Source organism: Xyrauchen texanus, chromosome 32, assembly GCF_025860055.1.
Source record: "Xyrauchen texanus isolate HMW12.3.18 chromosome 32, RBS_HiC_50CHRs, whole genome shotgun sequence".
Taxonomy (NCBI): domain Eukaryota; kingdom Metazoa; phylum Chordata; class Actinopteri; order Cypriniformes; family Catostomidae; genus Xyrauchen; species Xyrauchen texanus.
In genome coordinates this window covers 22,598,165-22,624,754 of record NC_068307.1, presented here as the reverse complement: position 1 = coordinate 22,624,754, position 26,590 = coordinate 22,598,165, and the positions used below count along the sequence as shown (strand labels likewise).

At 37.6% G+C, this 26,590-nt stretch overlaps 2 protein-coding genes, 1 long non-coding RNA gene and 4 other non-coding genes across 7 annotated transcripts; 6 read left to right on the top strand and 1 right to left on the bottom strand.

Annotated features, from left to right (window-relative positions):
- Positions 1–2,646: 2,646 nt before the first annotated feature.
- Positions 2,647–4,498, top strand: LOC127626033 (uncharacterized). The gene is made up of 7 exons (XR_007968394.1): positions 2,647–2,688; positions 2,922–3,022; positions 3,236–3,304; positions 3,549–3,620; positions 3,861–3,900; positions 4,113–4,175; positions 4,286–4,498. It is a non-coding gene; the product is annotated as an uncharacterized LOC127626033 (long non-coding RNA).
- On the top strand, positions 3,073–3,163 carry LOC127626395 (small nucleolar SNORD12/SNORD106). Its single transcript, XR_007968448.1, has one exon. It is a non-coding gene; the product is annotated as a small nucleolar SNORD12/SNORD106 (small nucleolar RNA).
- LOC127626394 (small nucleolar SNORD12/SNORD106) lies at positions 3,390–3,479 on the top strand. Its single transcript, XR_007968447.1, has one exon. It is a non-coding gene; the product is annotated as a small nucleolar SNORD12/SNORD106 (small nucleolar RNA).
- LOC127626392 (small nucleolar SNORD12/SNORD106) lies at positions 3,705–3,797 on the top strand. Its single transcript, XR_007968446.1, has one exon. It is a non-coding gene; the product is annotated as a small nucleolar SNORD12/SNORD106 (small nucleolar RNA).
- LOC127626396 (small nucleolar SNORD12/SNORD106) lies at positions 3,943–4,037 on the top strand. The gene has a single exon (XR_007968449.1). It is a non-coding gene; the product is annotated as a small nucleolar SNORD12/SNORD106 (small nucleolar RNA).
- Positions 4,499–4,888: 390 nt separating the features above from the next.
- LOC127626031 (small integral membrane protein 7) lies at positions 4,889–7,306 on the bottom strand. Its single transcript, XM_052101541.1, has 5 exons — positions 7,228–7,306; positions 7,037–7,078; positions 6,898–6,956; positions 6,525–6,615; positions 4,889–5,202 (listed from the first exon to the last, which is right to left on the bottom strand). The coding sequence occupies exons 1-5, from the start codon at positions 7,251–7,253 to the stop codon at positions 5,187–5,189; spliced, it is 234 nt and encodes a 77-aa protein (XP_051957501.1). The 5' UTR covers positions 7,254–7,306; the 3' UTR covers positions 4,889–5,186.
- A 1,026-nt stretch (positions 7,307–8,332) lies between these two features.
- LOC127626024 (trimeric intracellular cation channel type A-like) lies at positions 8,333–21,303 on the top strand. The gene is made up of 6 exons (XM_052101530.1): positions 8,333–8,562; positions 12,473–12,629; positions 13,261–13,445; positions 13,580–13,667; positions 14,316–14,433; positions 19,874–21,303. The coding sequence occupies exons 1-6, from the start codon at positions 8,439–8,441 to the stop codon at positions 20,087–20,089; spliced, it is 888 nt and encodes a 295-aa protein (XP_051957490.1). The 5' UTR covers positions 8,333–8,438; the 3' UTR covers positions 20,090–21,303.
- The last annotated feature ends 5,287 nt before the right edge of the window (positions 21,304–26,590 follow it).

Below are 26,590 nucleotides of genomic sequence, written 5' to 3'. Positions count from 1 at the left end.
TATCGGTCGACCTCTAATGATAAGAAGATGAAATAAGTCTGTGTCCTGTGTTGTTGTTTTTGTCTTCATTTATCTACTTTTTTGTGTATTTGTTTCTTCCTTTGTAATCTGATTTTATTAATTGATCATGCTATTTTGTTTCATGTTCATATAAAATGACACTCAATAAATATATAAATAGGTACAAATAACATAGCAAAAGAACACATTTTCTTGATATTTGGATAATCCTTTCATTTTGGTCAATGTTCCTCCTACTTTACCTGCCCCGGGCTATTCAACCACTTGAGCCCTCTCACCTTATCTACACAAGCCAGAAATCAGTCAACATTAAACTAATGCCCCAAACCTACATGAACACCCCAAAAAATAAATAAATACACACACACACACATATATATATATATATATATATATATATATATATATATATATATATATATATATATATATATATTGTTTTTTAAATAGAGGGGTTTTAGTTTTAGACACTAATTCGGATTGATTCGAAACGCTGCAGACAGTCGGTCAGAACTGTGTGTGATGACACTTATTTGCAGAGATTCACCAGGCAGTTTCCAAGTTCTTTCAATGAGTTTACTGAAATTCACTTCGTTGGGCATACCTGTGGTTCTGTAACAAATTAACACAGTAAATAAACTTAGTACACATTCAGTGAAACAGTCCTCAGACACTCATAACATTCTAGATTGAATATTAATGAAGGTGCAATGTCGCTAGTTTTATGCTATGATGCATCAAAGCAAACAACTAATTAAGAACAGAAAGTCCACTTGCACTTACTTTATATGCACGCACACCATATCCCATATCCCTAAAACTCAAAGTACTAACTAGAGTGAAGTTAGCGAACTGTTCACTCTAACTTGCAATATTGCATCTGCTCAATGCTCTCGTTGGGTTTTCACTTCAGACACGTGAGGCTGCAGTAACAAGCAATCTGATTGGTCAGAATTCTCTATCACGTCTGAGAATACCTGGGCCTTTTGAACATATATATATATATATATATATATATATATATATATATATATATATATATATATATATATATATATATATTGTGTGTGTTTTTGTGTGTGTGTGTGTGTGTCTATAAATATTTTAAAAAGACATGTTAAAAAGTCACTTCATGCAAACATCTTATTTAACATTAAAATTAAATGGCTTTTACCAGACTAAAAGCAGCACATCTCACATTTAAAGGATGATATTTTGCCCTGAGACACGTGGGGAAGGTATGCTTTTTAATATCAGTTGTTGATGGGAGATAATCCCACGACTGGTAATTCACGATTTTAGTTTCTTTGTTCTAAAACAAAGAGCTGGGAGACGCCCTTATGTGACAACACAATCAGTAATCTAACTTACTTACATCTTGTGAGTTACAAAACACAAGATATGTGCTAATGTCCTCACACAATTAGGCTAATTGCCCTACCATGAGTGTGCAAATCTTTGCATTTCAAACTGTAACAACGATGAGGCGTGTCTATGGATAATATAACTGGATTAAAATAATAATAAGTATATAAAAAGCAAACATAAACAAAATTATATAGTTTTTTAGTTGAAATTTTAAGAAACGTGGGCGTTGAGTCGACATTATTCTAATTGCATTGCAAATATCTTATTTTGGGTGGATCATCTGCATTTGGAAGAATGCGTCCTCCGGATCGGCCCCAAAGTGCGTCGGCCCACCAGATTACCAGTCCAGCCCTGACACTTGGTATACTGCAGCCTTCAAAGGACGCGTCCTACCTAGCACGCAGCCTTCGAAATGAGACACAGCCATAGACGTCACGTTTAGACGTCCATTATCTGTCCGAGATTCCGGGTAAATGGTACAGTTTGAAAACGCTCAACTTATATAATCATTTTATAAAGTTCAAACAATAGTCTTGAAATGTGTGTGCAGGCATGCTTTAAACATAAATAATATTTAAACACAGAAAGATAAAGCAGCAATACATTTTCATGCTTTAGTATACCACCTTCAGGAAAAACTCGGAGAAAAGGTCGGTTTCGTTTGGTCACGTTTGCCAACCAGAGTTTTAAACGCGATTTTATTATCAAATTTGTTTTTATTATCAAGTATAATTTGAAATAAGTAGGCAACAAGAAGTACAAAACAAGATACATTGCAGTTATGTACAGCTAAGATACAAAATAATTTTTTGTTAATGGAGCAAAACACCTTAATAAAACAAAGATTTGTTTAATAAAATCACTCTTTTCGATTTGTTTCTACGTGCTCTATATTTACTATCTTAGAAATCCTTAAGGTACCAGACTTATTCACAGTAGCGCCATCTTTCTTTTTGACGGAAATAAAAACAATGCAAAGCTCATAGAGCTCGTAATATTTTTCACAACTCATGTCGTCTGTAGTTTTTTGTTTATTGAAATATATTTGTCAATGTGTTGTCAGCGGGACGATTCAAAAACACTTTAACAACTGTAATAACCCATCGAAGAGACTCGATTGCGGAGCCTCACAACCTCGTTGTCATTCCCGTCAAAAACCAAAGATGGCGCTGTGGGGAATTCTGTATCCTTGGAGCGTATGGGCAGTGGGGACAAATCCTCACTGCGCATGTGCTAAGACTATATAAGACATGTGAGCGCATTTTTCCACCCTTGTTCGCTTCCTGTGGTGTCGTGATGGTAAGGTTATTCATTGTTTTGTCTTTACGTGTTTACTAAAATTGTATTCTGCTGAAGAGATCACTGTTTTATGGTTAAAGTTGTTTAAAAAAAGAGCAAGTGTTCATGTATCAAGCTGTAGCGCTTTTTCGGCACTCGTAGGAAGATTAAGTTTATAAAACACCACGACAAGCCTTGTATAGTAGTTATATATGAAGTTTAATGCTCGTGTTTGTTTTACACGTTTTATTTAGATCACTTTTGTCAAAATGTTGATGCCTAAATTCAAATTCAGCCCACGGACCGTTGGAATAGGCACCATGTGCTTTTTGCTTCAGCACAGACTCTGGATATGGTGAGCTTGGATTAATTGTGTACTACTTGGGAACGGTTGTTTCTAAAATTTCAGGCTGCAATGATGACTGATCTTTTTTCCCCAGCAGATCGGCTCTGTTGACCTTTTAGAAAAATAAGCCAAATGATCTGAGCAACCAAATGTCTAAAATAAAAATGTGAGATTCTTAATCCCCCACCCTAAACAATTGATCGGTTTTTCTCCCTTCTCCAGATTATGCTTGTGCCAAATGGGTGACCACACATTCATCTGATTTCCTAAAACTATCACTGTCTTGAATAGGTAAGGTTAAACATGTGCTTTGGCCACACCGTTTTGGTGAGCTCTAATTCACAATGGGCTCACTGGGAACTAATACTATAACATTTCTGGCTGCAATGATGACTGACCTTTTTTCCCCATCAGATCGACTCTGTTGACCTTTAGAAAAATAAGCCAAATGATCTGAGCAACCAAATGACTAAAAGAAACATTTGAGATTCTTAATCCCCCACCCTAAACAATTGATCGGTTTTTCTTCCTTCAGATTATGCTTGTCAAATGGGTGACCACACATTCATCTGACTTCATTTCATAAGACTAGCACTGTTTTTAATAGGTAAGTTTGAACATGTGCTTTCGCAACACCGTTTGGTGAGCTCTAATTCATATTGAGCTCACAGGAAACTGGTACTATAAAAGGTCTGGCTGCAATGATGACTGATCTTTTTTCCCCTGCAGATCGACATTGTTGACCTCTTTAATATAAATAAGCCAAATTGTCTGAGCAACCAGATGGCCACAATATTTGTTCCTCCATTATTTCCCATAAGTTTACCAGTACTTTTTTTCTTTTCAGATCATGTTTGTACCACGTGGGTAACCACATTCTGAAACGGGTAAGGTTGAATATTCTTTTCAGCCACAGTGCATGCCCTTAATCTGGTGCACATGATGACATGATCTTTTTTCCCCAGCAGATCGATAATGTTGATTTTGCTCTGTTTATTAAAGCCAAAATTCCTGAAGCACCAAGAGTTTCTTTACATGTGAGTGTAATTTTATTTTTTTTTGTTCATAAATCAAAATGTTTTTGTATTTTTATTTACAGGACACATGATTGATGAAAGAGGACCTTGAACAAGTGACCCTTGATGGTTGGCCACATGTGAAGGTATTTTATTTGTACAGTGACATTTTTTCCAAGTAGATGTTTTTGCATGTGCTTAAGATTGGTTCCATTGCATTGTTTTAATGTATTATGGTCCCTAATCCACATGTTAGGGGATTGAGGTGTCAATTTGAAGCCCTCTCGGTGTGGAGAAGCAAGTGGATTCAAAATGGCTCCTGCTGTTCCAGCCAGACCAACTGATGTTTCCACATCCTGTTCAGTACTTTTTAAAGTGTCAATGTACAATATTTTGTGAAATTTGAGTTTCAAAAAGCTTAATTTCAACAACCACAAGCAGCTACATTAAACGTTTGGCTGGAAGTGCATTCCTTTTTGTATTGGTCATTTGATCTGTAAAAATTGTTAAATTAGCTCATAGCTTGCATTTGTTACTTAAAATTATTTAAAATCATGAACCAAAAACTACTAAGGAAACATCCATAACATTTTTCCTAATTGTGATACTAGCATTAACTATTATTGCTGTTATTTATAGTAACCGACTAAAGCCTTGGTCTTAATTGAACCTTTTCCAAAAACATTGGAGTGAAAAAGGGTCTTTTGAAAGCTGCAGCTCTTATTTAGGCATATACCATATTAAGTTTATTGTACACTAGTGTACATTTCATTCCTAAAAGCCAAGAGCAAGGTGCTTCGACCCCCTTCAACTGGCTTAATCTGAAGGACAGTTCTTATAGTTAACCAAGCAATGGACCTTTTATTTCTAAAACGTAGTCCATTTTATTGATACTTTTCATAAAATATTTGGATACAATATGAAAAGCCATTAACGGATCACAGATCACGGTGAGCAGCTTTGCTTTGAAGACTCTCAATTTACATAACCATAAAATGGTACCCATGTGTTTTTTTTTTTTTTTTTTTTTTTATAAATACAAAAGGTTAATACATAACAATACTTCAAAACATAATGCACAAAGTTTACATTAAATCAGCCCAACACCACGCTGCAATAACTTAGTCCTTGTAGTGATCCTCAGTTGAACATCTGGGTTATGATCCAAATAACCTGAAAATACATGCATAAGAGTAAACGCATATAGCATAGTTCAACAAACTGTTTGCTTTTAAACAGGATAAGGAGTGTTTTTATTTGCATACATCTGATGGACAACCAAAATGTTTATATTAGGATTGCAGCTGTATACTGGTTTCACGGTATACCACGGTTTGAAAATTGACTTGCCATGTACATTTGCTTATCTACGGTATTGAGGAAAAAAATGCTACCGGGGCTGATAATTTCATATGTGTGTGCGCATCACCTTTCCTTCTTGTCAACAACTTGCTGCAGGGGCGAAAATTATCAAAATGTTGGGGGGGGGCAATAAACAACAATTCTCAAGAGCAATTTTTGAAGGGGACACCAAGGGTTTTTTTGTTGTTGCCCCATTTGCATTTGTATTTTATTTCTTCAATTATTTTAAGAATATATCATATTATTTGCAATGCACATATTTTCATGATATTTTAGGGGGGGACAACCCTCAGATCCCCCTATCTGTTGTTATTATTATTACTATTTAACTCTAGCACACTGACCAAACCATGGTAATGAGGAGCCTTTACCTGTAATATGTGTATAAATATGTAATATTAGTTAACAAACGGGATAATAATGGGCTCATATAAGTAAATATGCTCTTCAATTTTTAAAAGGGAGAGAGAAAACTTCCTGTACATTTTGTTGATGACATCAACAACAAAATAATGTCAATTGCTGCATGTCCTTGTACTGGAAAACCATGAACAAAACTATGCAACATAAAAGAAAATGCAACCCAGGATACATTAAATACAGGTTATGTTTAATCTATGGCAGGTCGACACTTCATTTCCAATGTAAAATCTGTCCTGAAGCAAAACCACTTGAGAACCGCTGAGTTAAAGGTAAAGACAGGAGCAATCTACAGTATATGATAATTATGAATAATCATAGGACATTACTTTAAAAGCTCACACAGCTGATGTTATTTTTCATTTAGTAGTTAATTTAACATGTAAACTAACATGCTTTAGATATGTAACGTTATAGTTGCATGCTATTTTTTATCATGTTTATAATTCTGTTAGCTTTCTTATTTTTTCTATTTATTTTGAAAAGGGAGACTTTTTTTTTTATTTTTTTTTTTTTTACACATATTTCAATAAAATTAATGGTGTCAAGTTTCAATTATAATAAAGTGTTTGCTCAAAAATAAATAAAATAACCCTTCTGTTTTCACTGATAATAGTAATTGTGTAATACCGTGATATTTTCTGAGACGGTTATCATACCGTGAAAATCTCATACCGTTGCAACCCTAGTTGATATATAATGTAAATACTCACAAGATCATGCAAAACATGATGAAAATGTTCCATAGTGCGATAAATATGCGAAAGTACCGAAGACTCAGGAGAAACTCTCTGATATTTTCACCTAAACACAAATGATGCATGTAAAAGAGACAATTGGACATCCTTGTAGTAATAACAAGGGTCAGAATTAAATTGAGACTTGGGAGAAAAATGCAGCTCTAATTAATTCCTGTATTATCTGTTATCCAACACTTGACATAGGCGTAAAAACAATGTACAGTTATGGTTATGTATTATTATTCTATAAAAATAAATACAAATCGGACACTCGAACATAAAAAGTATCGGTCGTAATTAACAATATCGGTTTATCTCTTAGTGATCTGACGTAATGTGTTGTTACCTGTGCTGGATGCTCGATGTTCATCTCCAAACCCTTGAGACTGCGCCTCTCTCTTCTTTCTACGTATACAGACAGTGTATATAACCGATTAATGAGCAATCCATCTGACAAAGCTGTGTGCATGTATGTGTTTACTCACAGTTTAAAGTTGAGCACAGCGCCGGCGTTCATTAGCAGAGTGCTGGGCATACACACATAATGAAGTAATATGAGTGACGTGGAAAAGAATACACCAATGTAGTATATTGTACATATGAACAGCATGGATAACTTTCTGTTTAATTGTATCGCGAAACGACTTGTGCTTTTATCAAAACCAGCGAAACTTACCCAAATATTAATAGATCTCCAATCATTTTGAACGATGTTTATATCTGCTTCGGTTCGTCTTCTTCCTCTTCTGTCCGAGTGTGTGTACAGTAAGTATCTTTCGCTCATCATCGCCACCTGGCGGTTGAAATGTTACCCGAACAGTCCTATCAATAAAGCTGCAGTTTTCCTATAGATATATATTTGGGATAGTTCACCCAAAAATGTAAATTCTCATCATTTACTCACACTTATGCCATCCCCGGTGTGTTTGACTTTCTTTCTTTAGTGGAACAAAAAAATACGATTTTTAGAAGAATATTTCCACTCTTTCCATACAATGCAAGTGAATGGTGGCCAGACATTTGTAGCTCCAAAAATCACATAAAGGAAACATAAAAGTATTTAATATGACTGCAGTGGTTAAATCTATATCTTCAGAAGCTGGATGAGAAAAAAACCGCGCCAAATATAATCCTTTTTCTGCCCTTAAATATCCACTTTCACGTTCACATCTGAAAGTAAAAGTGGAGATTTAGTGTAAAAAAAAACGTAAATATTGATCACATATTATATCGCTTAGGAGATATATATTTAATCACTGGAGCTATGATGATTACTTTTATGTTTATGCTATTTTTGGGGCTGCAAAGGTCTGGTGACAATTCACTTGCATTGTAAACATCCACAGAGCTGAATTATTATTCTAAAAAGCTTTGTTTGTGTTCTGCAGAAGAAGTCATACACATGGCATGCCATGAGGGTGAGAAAATTATGATATTTATTTTTAGTTTTTGTGTGAACTATCCCTTTAAACATTTATTACAAGAATGAAATGTTACATTTGGAGCTCTTTTCGAGTGCGTAGACTCTTACAAAATGTAGTGTGAAATAATAAATAAATATAAAAAATGAAAATGTCTAAAATTAGGTCAAGTCGATGCAAATTTTCTACAATGCTGTAACATAACTCAGTCTTAACTCAGACTCGGAGTTTTCTTAGTTCTGTGATAGGACATTTTTTTACAGTCTATGGATAGGACTGATTACACATTTCCTTGTATATCCACTGAGTGGCAGTAACATCATCTACCGCATCCATGTGTCTTGATTTAACCTCAGTTGTGCACCTTATTAATAGGCGAGTTGTATGTGAGAAGAGCCCTCCGCTCGAGCAGACAGAGGGTCTCATACACAGATCTCTGTTCATGCGGTAGGTTAAGCGCAACATCATGGACGTACTGGATGTCCTCAATCTGGGCGAAATTGCCCAGTATTTCTCGAAAATGGCGATGTTTCCAGTTTTCGATCTCGCTTATTATATCGTGTCAATACTCTACCTCAAATACGAGCCAGGTAAGTGATAATGTTGTTTAGAATGGGAGGCTTAATTTTACTATCCATGATTTAATCACAATCTTACACTGAAGCTTTATCTGGGTCAATAATATGTCTAATCGGATGAGGTATATGCATTTTTCTTTTATTCTTTGCATTTACGATTAGATCAGTGTGGCATAAGTCTGACATAACGTTAAATATGTGACTCAGTGACTACGTATTATAAATGTTTTTTTTTTCTTCAACAAGTGGGGTCGTTCACACCGAACGTTTTTGCATGCGTCTGCTAAGTGTCACTGGTTTGACTGTTGCGCAGCGAGAGCCGCGTATTTTTGACGCAACGTGTCAAGTTTAAAAGAACTAGATTTTTTTATATGAAAGTATTACATTTTTTATTCTTGTCTGTACGTTTCATTCATCGTCATCTCTATTTTTGGGGGGAAAGATTTTGCACACTCTTGAAGACCCCTCGAAACACGATAGAGTCCGTGCGCATTCCTGTACGCGCCTCGCTGCAATTAATAGAAGCGCCCTAAATAGACAGCATCAGAGGAGAGGGCAAAACGCTCAACGGTTGAAGCCGGACATTTGTTAAGCAAATTAATTTAGCTCAGGACTTGCTCTGCAGTTTCATCTAGCAATATTAAAAACATGTCCCGTAAAAGTTTGACTTTTGTGTGTGTTTGTACCTTGGCTCATTCACAGTGTGGATTCTCGTTTTATCAGCTACTGTACAGTAATGATAATCAAGCCTACTTTCTGTCATTGTATATATATCATTTAGAATGTATTTTTAATTGATATTTCGAAAAAGTCGTTGTGCCCACTTGTCACTCTGTAAACCCTAGTAAGTTATCAGAACAAGTAAAAATGTGGCAATCAGTTATATCAAATTTTAAAGTTAAACTCCCAAGTTTAAGTTTATAGGACTTTCAGATTTCGATTTTGTACATGCATGTTAATCTTAATATAAGATATTGAGTAAGCTGACTTAAACTTATTTCCATTTAAATGTATCTTTTTGGTTGAAATATAAATACAAATGAACATGAAACTATGATTTTTTTATTTAAATAGACTGAGTGTAACTAATGTAATCTACAATTAAAAGTATGGGTATTATATTAAATGTATGTTATTTGAAATAACATGCTTCAGTTTGTTGAGCAGTTGCACAGATCTTGTATTACAATTAAAATTTTAACATGCTCAAGCTTGACTATTGACTTGACACCATAATGGTAACCCTCCAAATCTTTATCAAACTCTTTTAAATAACACAATAAATCATTAAACACTAACACGTCTCACCCTTTACATTCATCTTGCACAAAGACACATTATATAACACTTCATTTTAACATTTATTGTCCCTGTTGAGTGCATGCAAAGCATGCTGGGAAATAGAAATCCCCTGCCAGTTTCAGATAAATTTAAGTCCCTGTAAATGTAAAGTTCATTAAACTCAAAACAATAAAACAAATCAGGTTACTGAAAAGGTGTCAGTTTTGTGAAATCAAAAGAAAGAGAAAGTTCTAAATCCTAATCCAGGTTAATTTATTAGAACTAATTTGTATGATTCAAGTTTTCCCTACTCAAAACAGGCTTAAAAAATAGGCTTAATTATTATTATTCTTTTAATTGTATTTCTTTTGATTTTGGAGTAAAATATGACTCAGACAGGTTTCTAATGAGATCCACCAATTACCCATTGTTCAATGTAATTTTTGTGTGTGTGTGTGTGTGTGTGTGTTTGTCATCGCCCTGGATCTGTTTCCATGTTATATTCAGTGTGTAGTGGATGTTTGACAGTCACCACTTTTAATGGTTTCAACTTCATTTTCAGTGTAGAATTTTCAGATGGTTATTCAAGGGTACACTTAAACTATACATCGAGAGTAGACAAAGAATGCGATATAAATATCAACCACTTACAACATTGTGCCGTTTTTGGATGAAGCTCATCCTGTCAGCTCTGTTTGCAGTTTGGAGGTTGTGGTGTGAAACAGGCCTGCAGTTGCGACGGACGAAAAGCTTTAGGCTTCTGTTTATTTTTAGTCCACATTTGAGAGGATCAGTTTTCAGTCAAAATGCCTGTTGAGTGTGTAACCGCCCTGGCCACACCTGTTCTGTAAGATCGGTTCTGGGGTTTTAGAAAGGGGTGTGTGAACCCCTAGAGCTTGATATTTTTCTTAACGAATAGCCTACAACATCTCTTAATGGTGTCAGAAATTATGTTGTTAATCTAACATCCCTTCAAAGTCTGATGTTTGATATTACAATTTAAAAGTATTTAGACATTGTAAGAAACTGTTGAAAATTTGATGTTGTCACATCACTGGGGGATCCCAACTAGAGCATATGGTCATCAATTGTAGAATGGCCATTAAGAACCATCTCAAATAATGGAATGCCTGAGCTTCATTAACATTCAGATCATATCTTGTAGGGTTCTTAATTTACATTGATGAAGAGTAAAACTTCATTTGGGTGCAGAAAACTGTTTTACAAACTGGCTAAAAGGTTTGAGTTAACAATGTTCATAGTTTAGTCAGACTCTGCTGAATCCAAAATGCTTTATGAACTTTATCACTGCTTCACAAAGACTTTATCATCCTCAACTCAAGACCCTTCCTCTGCGTTTTTTCTCTCTCTCGCAACAAGTAAATGCAAAGTGAATGGAGCACAACAGTGACTGGTCAATTTTTCCGCCTTGGTTCCAGAAGGATTTTCCTCCCCTTTAATTTTCTCCATAAAGATTTCTTAAAATTCTTCTAAGAATTCTAAGCTATGAACCAAACCATCTAGCTCTGAGATAAATAACAACATTACAAACTGTAACATGAAGCAAAAAAAAAAAAAAAAAGAGAGAGAGAGAGAGAGAGAATAGAAAGAAAAAACAAAGACACAAGACTGTATACTTAATTTATTTTTCATGCAGAAATGAACTACTTATCCTATGATGACGTAACTGACTTGTATATTAATAATTTACTTATAGTCAATGAGCTCATTTATATGCACATCATATGCCGATACATACAACAAACCAGCTTATTGAAATAAACTGTTTTAAAGTTTTTTTTTAAAGGTTTACATGCAAACCAATGGACCAACAATGCAAGCTAAACTCATTTACACGGGGCTTGAAATAATCAGGAAATTCCATGTTTTTGATTTTCAAACCATGAAGAGGAATGCACATAACACTAGCACACAATGGATAAGCCTGTAAGTTTATTGCAAATGACAATGAGTCAGTTACATCATTCACAATGCTGCATCATGGTAGAGGTCAGTGAATGCTGAGCTATTTTGCTGAAAATCCAATTTCCATGGTAACAGGGACATAGTTTTGTATGGCATTCTATCCATTCTACTTCTGCTACTTCTGCCATAGACAAATATGGCAGAAGTAGTAAGAGTAGTATGTATGCCATTCCGAACTCAGAAAGTGTCTTCTCTGATTGGTTGAGCTCGCTTTAGGATTATGGGTAGTGTAGTTCATTATCTAAAGTTTGGACTATTAAACAGACAAAAACATTTTTTTTTTATTGAAACCACACTGACCCCATTTATGCACTTAAGAAAATGGCTTATTCCAGGGTAACTGCAGAAAGCAGCATTCTGAAATGTCACATAAAAGCAAAAGGCACTTAATGGATTTAGAAAAAGTGGTTCAACACACCTATAGGCTTTCTGATGTCCATGTAAATAAGCTCACTGACATGTGGCTTCTACAGGAGCATACCCCGCCCATTAACAATTTCAGTGTATTATTAGCCTTTCTTAAAAGGTTTATACCTTTTATTTAAAAAAATTAATTCTCTGTCGAGAAATTGAATGAAGTTGTAACTTCCGGAAAGACTGTGTTGCAAAGCCTGTGAAAGTGTTATTCTCATGTTTAATGGTCTGTGCTAATCAGGTGCCATTGAGGTGTCCCGTAAAAGTCCAGTTGCTTCCTGGCTCTGTGCCATGCTGTACTGCTTTGGGAGTTACATATTAGCAGACATCATGTTGGGTGTGTCTCCCATCGACTATTTCCATAACAACAGTCACATCCTCTTGGCCTCAGCTGTCTGGTGAGCCACTTTTGAGTGCTTGTACACATTGCAAGTTACTTTGAAAATTATTTCAAGATATAAAAATGTCTGATACTGCATTGAAAATCTAGGATTTTTAATAAAGTGATAGGATTTTTAATAAAAAAAAATAAATAAATAATGTTTATGTACATTGAAGAAGAAAGATTCTGCACCATTTCTAGGTCATTAATTAACTGTTAGCAAATTTGTGACATTGACCAAGTCTTTTGTACAAAAGGTCTTGTTTCCTGGCTTACAGCTCAAGTACATGTCACTGAAGCAAATGAGGAAATAAGAACTTCTGAAATTTATATGAATTTTTTAGTTTTAAAAATGTTCACTAAAATTGTTCTGCTGATAATATCACTTGTAATTGGAACATTTGATTGAATTAGAAAATAATGCAAAATAGAAACATTTTCACTTGGTTTCAGGCTTTTGGATTGCACTGTACATTTATAGATACAAGATCTTTATGGTTAGCCAAACTGAAAATTGTGCTTTTAATCAGTTCATGATAGTTACTGTCATGAAAATAGTCATGATAATTTATTTCACAGTCAGGCATATATGAAACATGTGAAAGTATAAGAGATAGGTATGAGCGTTTCTTCTCATTACTTTGCAGGTATCTGATCTTCTTCTGCCCTCTTAATCTGTTCTACAAATGTGTGGCTTTTCTGCCTGTGAAACTTGTGCTGGTGGCCATGAAAGAAGTTGTCCGCACTCGTAAAATTGCTGCCGGAGTCCATCACGCTCACCACACATATCACCAAGGCTGGCTGATCATGCTCATTACAGGTTATGTTAAGGGTAAGTATCTTATAACTTCAGAGGGATTTATCTTTTGGAATCATGTGACACTTTCATAAGAACCTTCATAAAACTCTTGCTCTGAGGATATGTGCCACTCTTCTAATTGACTCACACTCTGCTAATACTCGTAGGGTCAGGGGTTGCTCTGATGTCTAATTTCGAGCAGCTGTTGCGTGGAGTGTGGAAGCCAGAGACCAATGAAATTCTCAACATGTCATTGTAAGTGGGCTGTTCATTACTTGCATGTTGATGTGGCATATTTACTGTTTTAAGCTTAAAGTCAACATGAAATGCTGTTCGCAGACCATTGTTCTTAATTTTACGTATTTCCGACTGAAGCAGAATATTCAAGGAAGGACTTTCCATCAGGAATGGATTAAACCATTAAAAGTTATGGTTACATACCAGAATGGAGACAGGTGGTTGGAGAGGAGGGTTTGAGAGGGATTGGTCAATGAAAAGGAAAGTAGTTTCAGAGGCAGATTTATTACAAATTATTACTATTCAAATATTCTGAAGACATGCATTTGTTCCTTTAGAGTTATGTTCACAAACTTGTATTAAAGGAACAGTTTAAAGGAACAATAAAATGAAAATTTCAGAGGTCATTCGACAGCTTTGAAACAGACTGAAACTGACAGAAATGTAAATTTTTACTTAATAAGAATTTTCTCACATGACATTTTCCATTTGGCATTATCTAGCATGCCCAAATAGTAATTAAAATATTTTGATTTCATGTTGGATGTTAGTTGATTGCACCATTCTTAACCACTGGAATTTATTAGAGTTGAAAAGAAACTGTACATGTTTTAGGTGGATTATTTCTCATAGAATTTGTGATTAGGGGATTTATGTTTTTTCCAGCCCTACCAAAGCCAGTCTGTATGGAGCCATTCTGTTCACTCTTCAGGAGGCTCAATGGATCCCTGTGTCTAAGAGCATGCTCATCTGCCTCTTCACACTCTTCATGGCAACAACCAAGGTAATATTAAGCCTCTCCAATAATCCTGTCACATACAGTAGTTGTTGAGAGAAAACATTGTTAGTTACCCCCCACAGTTCATTAAAGGTTTAGTTCACCCAAAAATGAAAACTCTCTCACCATTTATTCACCCTCATGCTATCTAACATGTATAGGACTTTATTTCTTCTACAGAATGCAAACAAAGATTTTAGAAGAATATCTCAAAATATCATAAGTTCGGAGTCTTGTGGTTTATGCTTATGCTGACTTCATCTCCTTTTTGAAGCTTCAAAGGCCTGATCACCATTCACTTGCATTTTATGGGCCTACAGAGCTGATATTTTCTTTTAAAAATCTTTGTTTGTGCTCTTCAGAAGAAAGTAAGTCATACACATCTGGGATGGCATGAGGGTGAATAAATGATGATAGAATTTATATCTTTGGGTGAACTACATTATATATCCCTTTAAGTTTAAATACAATAAATAATGTAAATACAACTGTGGTACAAATTAGTAATTTGAGCATAAATATATTGCATGATTAGCATGCTGTTGTAATCCCCCATACATATAAAAGTACTTAAAGGATCATGAAACCCCAAAACACATTATTTGAGGTTGCATATAATTAAAAACAATGATAGCACTCATTTTTTTCATTTTTTTACCATTTTGTTCTTCTGGTTTTAAAACAAATGTTGAAGTAATGTCACAAAAATTTGGTAATTGCATAAAATTATACCAAGAGTTATGATTGGTTGGACAGTACACATGTAGGTCAATAGATTCTGAACTTTTCTCCACAATATTCATGAGAAGGAACACTTCCATCCAATTACAGCGCTGCCTCATGTATGAGCTGGCATTACAGCAGAGAAATCCAATTCATGGACGTAACAGCTGTTGTGGTTATCATTTTGCAGAAAGACAAGGAAATGTCTGAGAAATATATTCAATTAGTTTGTCATAAAGTACTTATTTGTTAAATTATAAGTGCCATATTTATGATGTCACTGTGTTTCAGTGCTAAAAGAGGTTTTAGAGGTTACATTTATATCACTCAATCATTATTTATTCAAATAAGTTGATAAGTTGAACTTTCTGTATATAATACAGCATTTTATTGCATTATGGACAGGACTGTTATGGATGTGACATATACGTGGCTTCATATAAAATCAGATGGATATCAATCTGTGAAAATTTCTTTGTTTACATAAGCACAGTGCACCTGACAAACCAGGGGTGCTCACACATCTATGCAATGAGATCACCTTTTCATAATATTATTATAGTAAGATCTACAATGCAAAATTGAAGCAGTGTTGTCACGATAGTTCGGTAGTCTTTACCAATACTATTAAATTTTTTATTATTGTCAATACCAATTTCTGTTCCACAAAAAAAAAACTAATACTAAATTGTTAATTAGATAAACAGTAATAACATGAGTCAGTCAGTAATAACATGAGAATGCAGAGACTGCCTCAGATTGACAGGAATATGTCAGTAGGCAGAGGTGACACAGTATTGGGTGGCGACTGCTAGACAGGGGGAAGTGAGCTAGACGGCAGCCACTGGACAGGATTCAGGAGGGAAGGGCTGAAGGGGTGGAGTTGTGGAAGGCTCGGGCACTGGCCATGGCAGGGTAATGGCCTCCATTGCTGTGAATGCTGGAAAAGACTGGGGAACGGCCTCCATGGCCATGAGAACTGGCAGGGAACGGGGAATGGCCTCCGTGGCTGTGGGGACTGGCAGTGACAGGGGAATGACCACCGTGGTTGTGGGCACTGGCAGAGATAGGGGAGTATGAGCCCTTCTTCTCCTTCTCTCCGGGCAGCCAGGAGCACTGCTGTGGGAATGGCCTTCGTGACCGAGGATGCTGGCACTGGGACGGCCAGCATCCTCGGTGGCTCTGGGATGGACAGGGCTTCAGGAACTGGCCCGTTGACCATGGCAGACATGGGCTCATTTACTGTTGCAGGCGTGGGTGCTGGCTCATTGACCATGGCAGGCGTGGGCACTGGCTCATCAACCGTTGCAGGCGTGGACACTGGCTCCTCAAACGTGGCAGGTGTGGGCACTGGCTCGTCGACCGGGGCAGGTGTGGGTGCTGGCTCATCGACCAGGGCAGGTGTGGGCGCTGACTCGTCAACCGTGGCAAGCATGGGCACTGGAAGCAGCAGTGGAACAACCTCTGTGGCCATAGATGATGGTTGCGGCAGGGGTACGGCCTCCATGGTGTCGTCCTCCTCCGGGCAGTCAGCAGCAGGAGCGACTGCTATATCCTGGAGGTCAGTAGTGGTGGAAATGGGCGATGGGCTGGGCTTCCTTCTCTGCTTCCTCTTTGAGGTGGCCAATGGCTGAGTCATCCACCTCCGCTTGGGGAGTGCCCTTGTCCTCGGGTTAGGATGAGATTGGGAAGTTCCCGAGACACCAGCTGTGATAAATTCCTCCCATTTAAGGGCTTGCCTGACTGCCTTGAGAAAGTACTCATCCTCACCCCGTTCTGGGACACAGGATCTAATAGGTTCATTCAGACCTGCCCTATAAAGATCAATTAGACAGGTCTGATTGTAACCCAGACCCGAGGAGAGTGACAAAAATTCTAGGGCATATCCCCACACAGACTTGTCCTCCTGCCTTACCCCATGCAGCCTCTTGGTGTGCCCTGCACACTGGTGGGTAGTTAACCAGTTCTTTCTGTCATGGAATGCTGAGGCAGGACCCAATCGCTGAGTACAAAAAACAAGAATGTATCCAGGTTGGGGCACAGGGTAATGGAAATGGGCTAGACTGGAAAATGGGGCAAACACACAGGTCCGACTAGATGGGAAACAGGACCCACTGGAACAAGACCAACAAACAGGACCGACTAAAATACACACAAGATGAACTGGTACTGGACAGCACAGGGAAGGAGACTAAAATAGGGAGAGAAATCAATAGGTTAACCAGACAGGGCAGGTGTGACTAAAAAACTAATAATGAGCAAACAAGGAGGCTGGGTATGACATAAGACAGAGAGAGACACAGTTATACAGAAACAAAACAAAGCCAAGTACTCTCACAAGACAAAAAAAAAACCAAATGACATGTGCGCACATCTGCAAGAAAATAAGACAATTAGGGTTGGGAGGGGTTATATAATTTCATATAATTTCCAAAAATTATATGAAAAATTATCATTTCGTTATTTTACTAACCCAACCCATCGTCGGCGCTTTATCAGTAGGTTGCACGACACGTGAAGCATTTTTTTTTTTTTAGCTTTCACTTAAGAAGAGTTGTGCACTTTTTATTTTAATATATCTCTTTACATAAATACTATTTTCCACTTAAAAACTATAATTTCGTTATTTTGCTATCCCAACTGACTCATCCGCGCTTTCCAATAGGTTGCACGTAAGGGGGAAAAATATTTCTTCCACTTAAGAAGAGTTGTGCACTTTTAAGCACTTTTTATTTTAATATATCTCTTTACATAGATATTTTTTTTTCTACTGAAAAACTATAATTTCGTTATTTTACTAGCCCAACTAATTAGTACTCATCCAGGCTTTTTAATATATTGCGCCTAAGAAAAAAAAGTCGTCTTTGGGCAGCCTTCTTGCGAAGAGAGCAGCCACAGCCACGCTCACTGATGAGCAAAAGGTCGAGGCAGAAATGACCATGTACCTGCAGGAAATGGCCATTGATGGGGAAGAGGACCCGCTGACTTGGTGGAAAACGAACGACAAAAGGTTTCCGTTCATGGCAAGATTAGCACGGAAATATCTGTGCATATGTGCTACCAGTACTCCATCAGAGCGGGTCTTCAGCACAGCGGGTAGTGTAGTTACTCCAATCCGCAGCTTATTAAAACCAGATAAAGTGAATATGTTGGTATTTCTGGCCAGAAACATTGAAATTTAAACATGGTCTATGGTGAAAGATATTAGACATCTTTACGCATTTTTCGCCATCCGTTGCGGAGCTATTCGATTTTGAATATTATTGTTTAAATGTACATTTGTGTAGTTCATATGACCACTTTACAATATTTCCATAACATAATTTATTTTGTAGCCTGTGCTGAAGTTAATTGTGCTGCTAATTATAAGTGAAATGTTAATGCCGAGTTTCGGTCTGAGTGTTGTTCCGTTTTCTAGTTCTTTATTTGTTGTTCTTCTATGTTTTAATAAATGTGTGTTATTCATATTCACCTTGTTTCTTTCATTTGATTTGACATTATGGATTTATGGCCAAGGAAATTTTTCTTTAAAAGTATTAACCAGACAAAAGTTATTTGACGTTCGCTGGTCTGGGTTTATCACTGCCGCTTCAGTGTACAAGAGCTATGTGACAATGAGCAAGATTTTCTGAGATGCTACAACTACTAATAATTAATTAATAAAGGCTATTTTCTTGTAGCCTACAACATAAAATATTTTAATCTAAATGTACAGTGTAAGACATGTAAAAAAAAGACAAGAAGCTAACAATGTCAAGATCAATATTTGTGTAGCCTGCCTGACACGGTATTTTCACAGACTAACACGTCACGTCTCTGGCATATACTACAGTATTTAAAATAGCATATATGCATTAGTTATATTCTCAATTTAATTTACAGAGCAATCCCTGCAAAGTTTTTAGGTTAACTATAGAAGAGACTAGGATTAGTGAGTCACACTAGCAAGACTCGCAAAAGGGGGCGTGGCATCACGATGGTGGCTCGACATCGTGATGTTGGTCAGCCATCACGATGGACGATGATATCGTCCATCGGCACAACCCTAAAGGCAATATACGCCCATGCCAACTGACAAACAAGATGAGAGAATGTGTTGCAATCTCAAACAAAGGGATGTCATGCATTCTCACACTAAATGAAACCTGAGAGTACGTCACTCCAAATGGGTCAAAATGGGCACAAGGTGTCCTGTGTAATTCCCCTTTGGTGTGCAGGAAGAGAAGGCATATCTCTACTGCTCTTCTCTTCACATTTCTAACCAACCATCAGTGGTGGTTGTGAGCCAAGGGTGGGATCATGTAAAGTTAGGCATTGATATCTTTCAGGGGAATGTGTGTTTCACAAAACCATGGAAGTAGAGAACGAGGCATTTTTGCAGATTGGTTTAAATACTTTTTTTTTTTTTTACATTTGTAAAAGACGTTTTGATTTCTGAAATTTACAGTATGTTTTTACATAAAATGAACTCTTATATGTTAAAAGATAAACTAAAATGTCATGTCATGACCCCTTTTTGCAATGCCTAATGAGAAAATGAACGGGAAAACTATGAAACCAAGTCTGCTAAAACAGTGGCTAGTCCCTGCACGTCATAAATGCAAATTTAATTGTATACATACAGTAAATTGGATCCATAAACTTTCCTTTTCACCAATGCCTCTGCTCCAATTATGCCAGAAAAGATCATTGGACAGTTACTACCTCTCTATTCCTTATACAGGTGTTTATGACGGCCCGTCACTCTCACGGATCACCCTTCGCCCTCATTGAGTCCTGGATGTGCCACTTGCTGTTCGGTTCTCCTCTCGGTAGTGACGATTCCCATGATCATCATCATGCTGCACCGGACACTACCCCCGTGCCCCACACTCTGGCCAAAACAAAGGAGGAGCTGAGTGAAGGAACCCGTAAAAGGAAGTCAAAGAAAGCAGACTAGGGCATCGACACAAAATTATCCAAAGAACCTGTGATATAAAAGATGGGCTCAGCTCTCAGTTTAAGAAAGGAGGAAATTAATGTTAAAGCAATGCAAGGTTCTCTTTCAATGGTGCTTTTAATGACAGACATGCTACATTGGGACTCTGTATATAGTGTATATAGCTTCCCAACATCAGTGTCTTTATTTATTTTTCAATGTTTTCCATCATTTTTCCCATTTGCTGAAGTATATGAACTGATGCATGAATAAATGAATGAATGAAAGGCAGTGAGATGTAAATCTGCCCCCATTAATTTGACTTCACGGAAGGGTCCATCCAAACAACTTGAAAATCACAGTTTGACTTCTCACTTCCACAGCACACTACTGACTTTTAAATCCAGTTTTATTGAAAAAAATGACATATTTTCAAAAATAAATAAAAAGTAAATAATTTTTCAGCCAGAAACATATGAGTACTTGTTCTTGTTTCCGCTGTTGCCACATTTTTCATTCTTCAATTATATCTCTGATAGCACACATCATCCAGACGTCTATTTTATGTGTGTTTACGTCTGGAAGACTTTTTTTTTTATGTTGCTTGCTCAACGTTTCCTCCCGGATGTTAATAAGACATTCATCAGATGTCTTTGAAACATTTATGATTCATATCATAAATGTTTATAAATCTGATATTTATAAGATGGTAAGCAGATGTTATTGAAAATGTGATGCTTTCCAGATGAAACATCGAAAACAGACATCTCAGAGATGTTCATGTGCTGGGAATGTGTGATCAGACACATTTTCACATTCTACTGTGGAATAATTTCAAGTTTGGTGAACTATGACCTGCGAATCTGGATGACAAAAAGACATGTGACCACTAGAAGATGAAAGAGTCACACACTGTCCTCTTGGCTCAAACAAAGAATACTTGTTTCATGGCTGCATGCTTTTATTATTGTTGCAGGAAAGTGAGTAGACATATATTTAAACATTTTGAGAATAATATGATTTGCTATTTTTTATTTATTATTTATTAAAACCTGAAGCCATAGAGTTCAGTGACTGTCCGCCCCTTTCTTTGAAAATGTACTGTGTCTTAGAGGGAAAATTTTTCCGAGTAGGTCTGTGCGTTGAACTTTTCTCTCTGTCGCCGGAAGCTCCATCATACTTAATCTGATGTTTGTCTGCACATGAGTCTGCTCACCTGCTAGAAGACAAAGATGTCGGAGTATGTTAAATTAATTTTACAACTGTTGGGGAGTAGTTAACTAAAAGTAGCAATGCTACTTTTATTTCAGACTGCATAGCCTTACAGGGACTTTGCCTTATTTTTTGAAAGTGAAATAATATTTATATTCAGCTTTATAAAATTGTGATATCTGGTGTATTTGCCTATATTAAGAATACAATTTATTTTTGTCACCCTACAGTAATTGTTTCAACTTTATTAAAATTAACAATGGTTTTACATGGTTTTTAACAATGGTTATTATAAATATAGGCTGTAGAAAGTAACCAGGGACTAAAAAGGTTCAAGGAAAAACTTTTTTAGCAGAACGTTACCGAAAACTGGAACAAATTGATATAATAGTTCAGGAGTGAAAACGTTATTTTTGAATGCAGGAAACTTTTGTGCTGATAATATTTCATGAAACTAAAGGCCAAAGGGTTTATCACAGCATATTTTTGGAACTACACCACTTTTAATCCTGTGAATTAAAAACTTTTAACAACTAATTTATGTATAATTCCTACATATACATGCACAGCTAATTCAGATACTAGGAAAAAATTATTACATGTAAAAAGTACTTTTCTCAGTTGTTTCCAAGTCTTCACTGACTTATTGTCAGATATGATGCATTAATACAGATTTGGTGCTGCAGGGTTTTCATTTAAACTTGACTTAACTGTTAAATAACTGCTTTTGTTTATTTTGAGGCAAGTGGTTTATTTATTAATTATTATTATTTTTCCAGATCAGATTGCTTGCATCTCTTGTGAGATCTGACAACACTGCAATTGGTATTTCCCCCACCCCTTGGCGCAGAATACTGCCATTTTAAAACATGTTATTAATCGTTCTTTTAATTTGTTCCAACCGGTAACCATTTGGAAAGGAGGCTGGAACTAATAAGTACCATTTTTGCTCAGAATAAACCAAAATGAAAAACATTTTGTTTTTAGTCCCTGGTAGAAATGTTTTTTTTTTTTTTTGTGTAAAACAGCGTTATGATACAATTAACGATCGTTCTCTTTCAAGAAGGTGACTTCGATGTTGCATCATAAAGCCTAAAGTATACTTCAGTCAGACACTGAGCGTCCACCTACAGGACCCATGATGCATATGTCATCATGAGCAGAGTGCGTGAGCACTGAATGCACGCAGCCCGATTTTTCTAACCAGGTGTCTTTAAACATGCAGAATGGAGCACCCCCAGGGGTCATTGACTTTGAAACCCTTATTTCATTGGCTGGTTAAGCTTGGCACTCCATCTATGCTGACATCATTGTGAGCATATAAGCCAGAGCCCAGTCAGAATTGTCCTGTTTCAGGGCAGCATAGACTAGCTTTGGAACCCTAAACCATTATTTTTTATCTACACCCGGTCAGTGGGAAAGAGTCCTACTCTTCTTGCATACAGAGATTGGAGATTTTTAGGAGGGTATTTTCACCAGCTTAAGCATTTTCAAAATATAAAGAAACTTCGCCTGAACGTGACGATGTGTGCCCCACAATCAGTGTGCATAAGATGCGATAGAGGAAGTAACAACATGCAAGGCACAGAATCATTTTCAAGTTGCCAAGTAGGACGGTGGATTGTGGCCTGTACTGGACTTGAAGGACTTGAACTGGACACTTATAAGATTCCATTCAAGGTAGGTACTCAGAAACAGTTTTTGTCTCATGCCTGTCCACTGGACTGGGTTGAGCCAAATGATTTGCAAGCAAAACAATACAATAGACTAAAGATTGAAACAAGGCGTGTGCATATTACTGGTGTGAAACAAGGAAATTAAATAGACACTGACATTTGTAGTGGTACCCAAACGGAAAAAATTTGCTGCCGGGACATCGTGCTTGTGAAGACATGGGGTTAGTCAAACATGTGCTTGCAATTACAAACCCAGAAACACTAGAAATAGGATTCCCACTGACGCACAACACCAAAACACAAGACTACAATGAAAACAATTCACAGGGAATATGTGGGGAAAACCAGTTTCCTAGATTATATGGGGGAATTGGAGTTTTGCCTTAGACCCACAGCATTAAACTGAATGACAGTGCCAAACAAATGGTTCATGCCCCATTAAGAATTCCTATTCTACTCCGGCAAAAACGAAAAGTTGAACAGGATGGACAACATCCTTCGGGAACAATAATAAAATACCAAAAAGAAAGGAGATCCTGAGTGAAATGGCAGAGGCTAAGTGCATCAAGTTCATAAGCTCAACGCATCACATGGCTTTTTGCTGCTGTTACTGGATGAGAAAAGATTTATGCACATTTAACACACCTTTTGGGAGCTATAGCTATCAGTGGCTAATGGTCGGTACATCATCAGCCCCAGAGATTTTTTATTGTGCAATGGAAAAAATATGTGAAGGACTGGAGGGTGTACAAGTGTTCCTTGATGGTGTCATCATCTGGGGAGAGACAAAAGCTGAATTAAATGTAAGAGTGCAGAGAGATTTGGAGAGACTGCATAAATATAGAATATATAAATATTTGCCAGACAGATCACATTTCTAGAAAGCTGACACCTACGGTACAGGATTAAAACCAGACATGTAAATAAAGTCACGGCAGTCATTAACTAGCCAGAACCAACAGATAAGAAAGCAGTACATATTCCATAGTATGGTGAACTAGATGCAAGTTTGTTCCTAATTTATCTACAAAGATGGACACTTTGTGAGAATTGCTGCAGTCTTAAAGTGAATGGTCATGACAAGAAGCACAGAGTAGGAAGCTGAAAGAGAAAGGAATGTTTGGGGCTGGTGTTTGGCTGTTAAAAGTTCCAATCATATCTCTATGAATTACCACAATTGTATTAGAGTTTGATCATAAGCCCTTAATAACCATCACCCAAAAGCATTTAAATAACATGACAGCATGAATTCAGAGAATGATGATGCATTTGCAAAGATACAGCTATGTGCTCTCATACACACCTGTACAGCTTCTGTTGGTTGCAGATGCCCTGTCAAGAGCAAAATCCAGTGGTCAGCAAGCATATTGTCCTCATGAAAGAAAGGATGTGGTGACATGCTGAAACAAAAGCCAGGAGTGGACAAGAAGCTGCAGAAAGTGCTTAATGAGGTGGCATCGAGATCATACACTGTGCTAACAAATGCTGGTGTGGTGGTAAGGAAAAATACCTCTCATTTGCTGAAAACCCCAAGCCACTCCACACAGGATAATCTGAACGATATACAATATACTTTGATGATACGTTGATGCTCAGGTGGAGGACCTTTCTATGAACTTACATGTGAACACACCTGAGGCCTAGCTGCCTGAACAACCCCTCAGATGGTCAGGAAGGACATTGAAAATCTCAGACAGACTGAACTCATAGAACAAATGCAAATTTTTAGGTAAATGGGAGAGAGCGAGAGAGAGAGAGAGAGAGAGAGAGAGAGAGATTAAGTTCTTTTTAACTGTTTAAAATTAAATGTGTTTGTCACGAACTCCAGTTCCCAAGTCCACTCCGCCCCTTCCAGCTCTCACACTTGTTCCCAATCACCTGAGTATTAGTTTCACCTGCACTGTTTATTTTCTCTATTTATACCCTGCCCTTTCACTTTAGCTTTGTTGGTTATTGTTTGTTACTCACTCTGCTTTGCCAACTCCCAGTTAGTTCATTCTCGTGTTTTGTTTTGTTTACCTGATCTCCTGGCTTCGACTTTACACTCTCGTCTCACTATGCTCCTCTGGATTTGCCCCTTTGTACTTGTGCCAGTCTTTTCAATAAAGCTGTTTTCTGCAACTGAATCCATCTCGTCCAGTGTTCGTTACAGAATAACCAACCCTTCAAATTCATCATGGATTCAGCGGAAAACCTTCAAGGCTCACTAGAGCGGATTTGTGCGGCAATTTCTTCTCAAGGATCTACTGTTGGGAGACATGAACAAGCTTTAACAACCCAGGGACAGCAGATCCAAGAAATACTACAAACGGTACATGTTCTATCTGATCTATTAAATCCAGTTCCACCTGTACCTGTCCTTGAACCCGCTGATACTCCCAACGTATTGCCGAGCGCCGCTAGTTTTCAACCTCCCGAGTTTGATGGGTCTTCTGACAATTGCCAGGGCTTTTTGATGCAGTGCAGTTTTTACTTAAAATATCACCCCCATCTGCACTCCGACAGTGAGAGGGTTCACTTTATGATTTCGCTACTTACCGGCAGGGCACGACAATGGGCCACCGCATTGTGAACGGCAAATAGCCCCCTTCTAGCTTCCTATGATCAATTTTGTCACCAGATTACCGTTGTATTTGATCATCCTGCAGCTGGAATGTGGGCAGCCACCTCGTATTCCTGAAGCAGGGGTCAAGCACTGCAGCCGATTATGCCCTTGATTTCCGCACCCTTGCCACGGGTAGCGGGTGGAGCGGCCCTGCTCTTCTTACTGTCTATCGCCTGGGTTTGAGACCTCAATTGCAGATGGAGCTAGCCTGCCGGGGAGAATCATTGTCTTTGGAAAATTATATCCAACTCTCCATTATAGTGGATAATCTCCTGCAAGATCGCGAGTTCAGAAGTTCTTCCGTTGACCAGGAACATACTGTAGTTTCCGACTGGTCACACCCCCTACCTCTAGAAAGCTCTCCCGGTCCTGAACCCATGCAGCTTGGTCGCGCTCCGTTAACCCCTGCAGAGCGACCCAAACATTTGATGCAGCACCTCTGTCTGTACTGTGGAAAGCTAGGGCATCGCATCGCTTCATGCCCAGTCTGTCCTCAGCCTTTCCCCTCCAGAAGCCAGGTTAGAACATCAGTCATTCTTAGCATTACCCAGAAGCAAGTCTGCCTCCCTGTGGTTCTGACACGTAACGATGTCTCCTTTTCTGCCCCAGCCCTAGTTGATTCCAGGGCAGCAGGGAATTCTTTGGACGATAGCTTGGTCCAAAGACTTGGGACACCTCTTAGTCCAGTTGAACCGCCCCTCAAGGTCAATTCTTTGGATGGAGCACCTCTTGGCTCAGGCTTTATTACCCACAGAACTGTGCCGTTATCACTTCAAGTAGGCTTGTTCCACAAGGAAGTCATTAAATTTTTCGTTGTTTGTTCGCCCAGAGATCCAGTAGTTTTAGGCCATCCCTGGCTATCTCTTCATGACCCCCATATTTCCTGCTGCACGGGGGAGCTGTTGAACTGGAATGCACACTGTTTGTCTCATTGTATCAACTTACCTGTTTTCTCAACCTCTGTAGAGAGCCCCGAAGTGAAGTCTCCTGTCTCCATTCCCTCTGAGTATTTAGCTTATGCTGATGTGT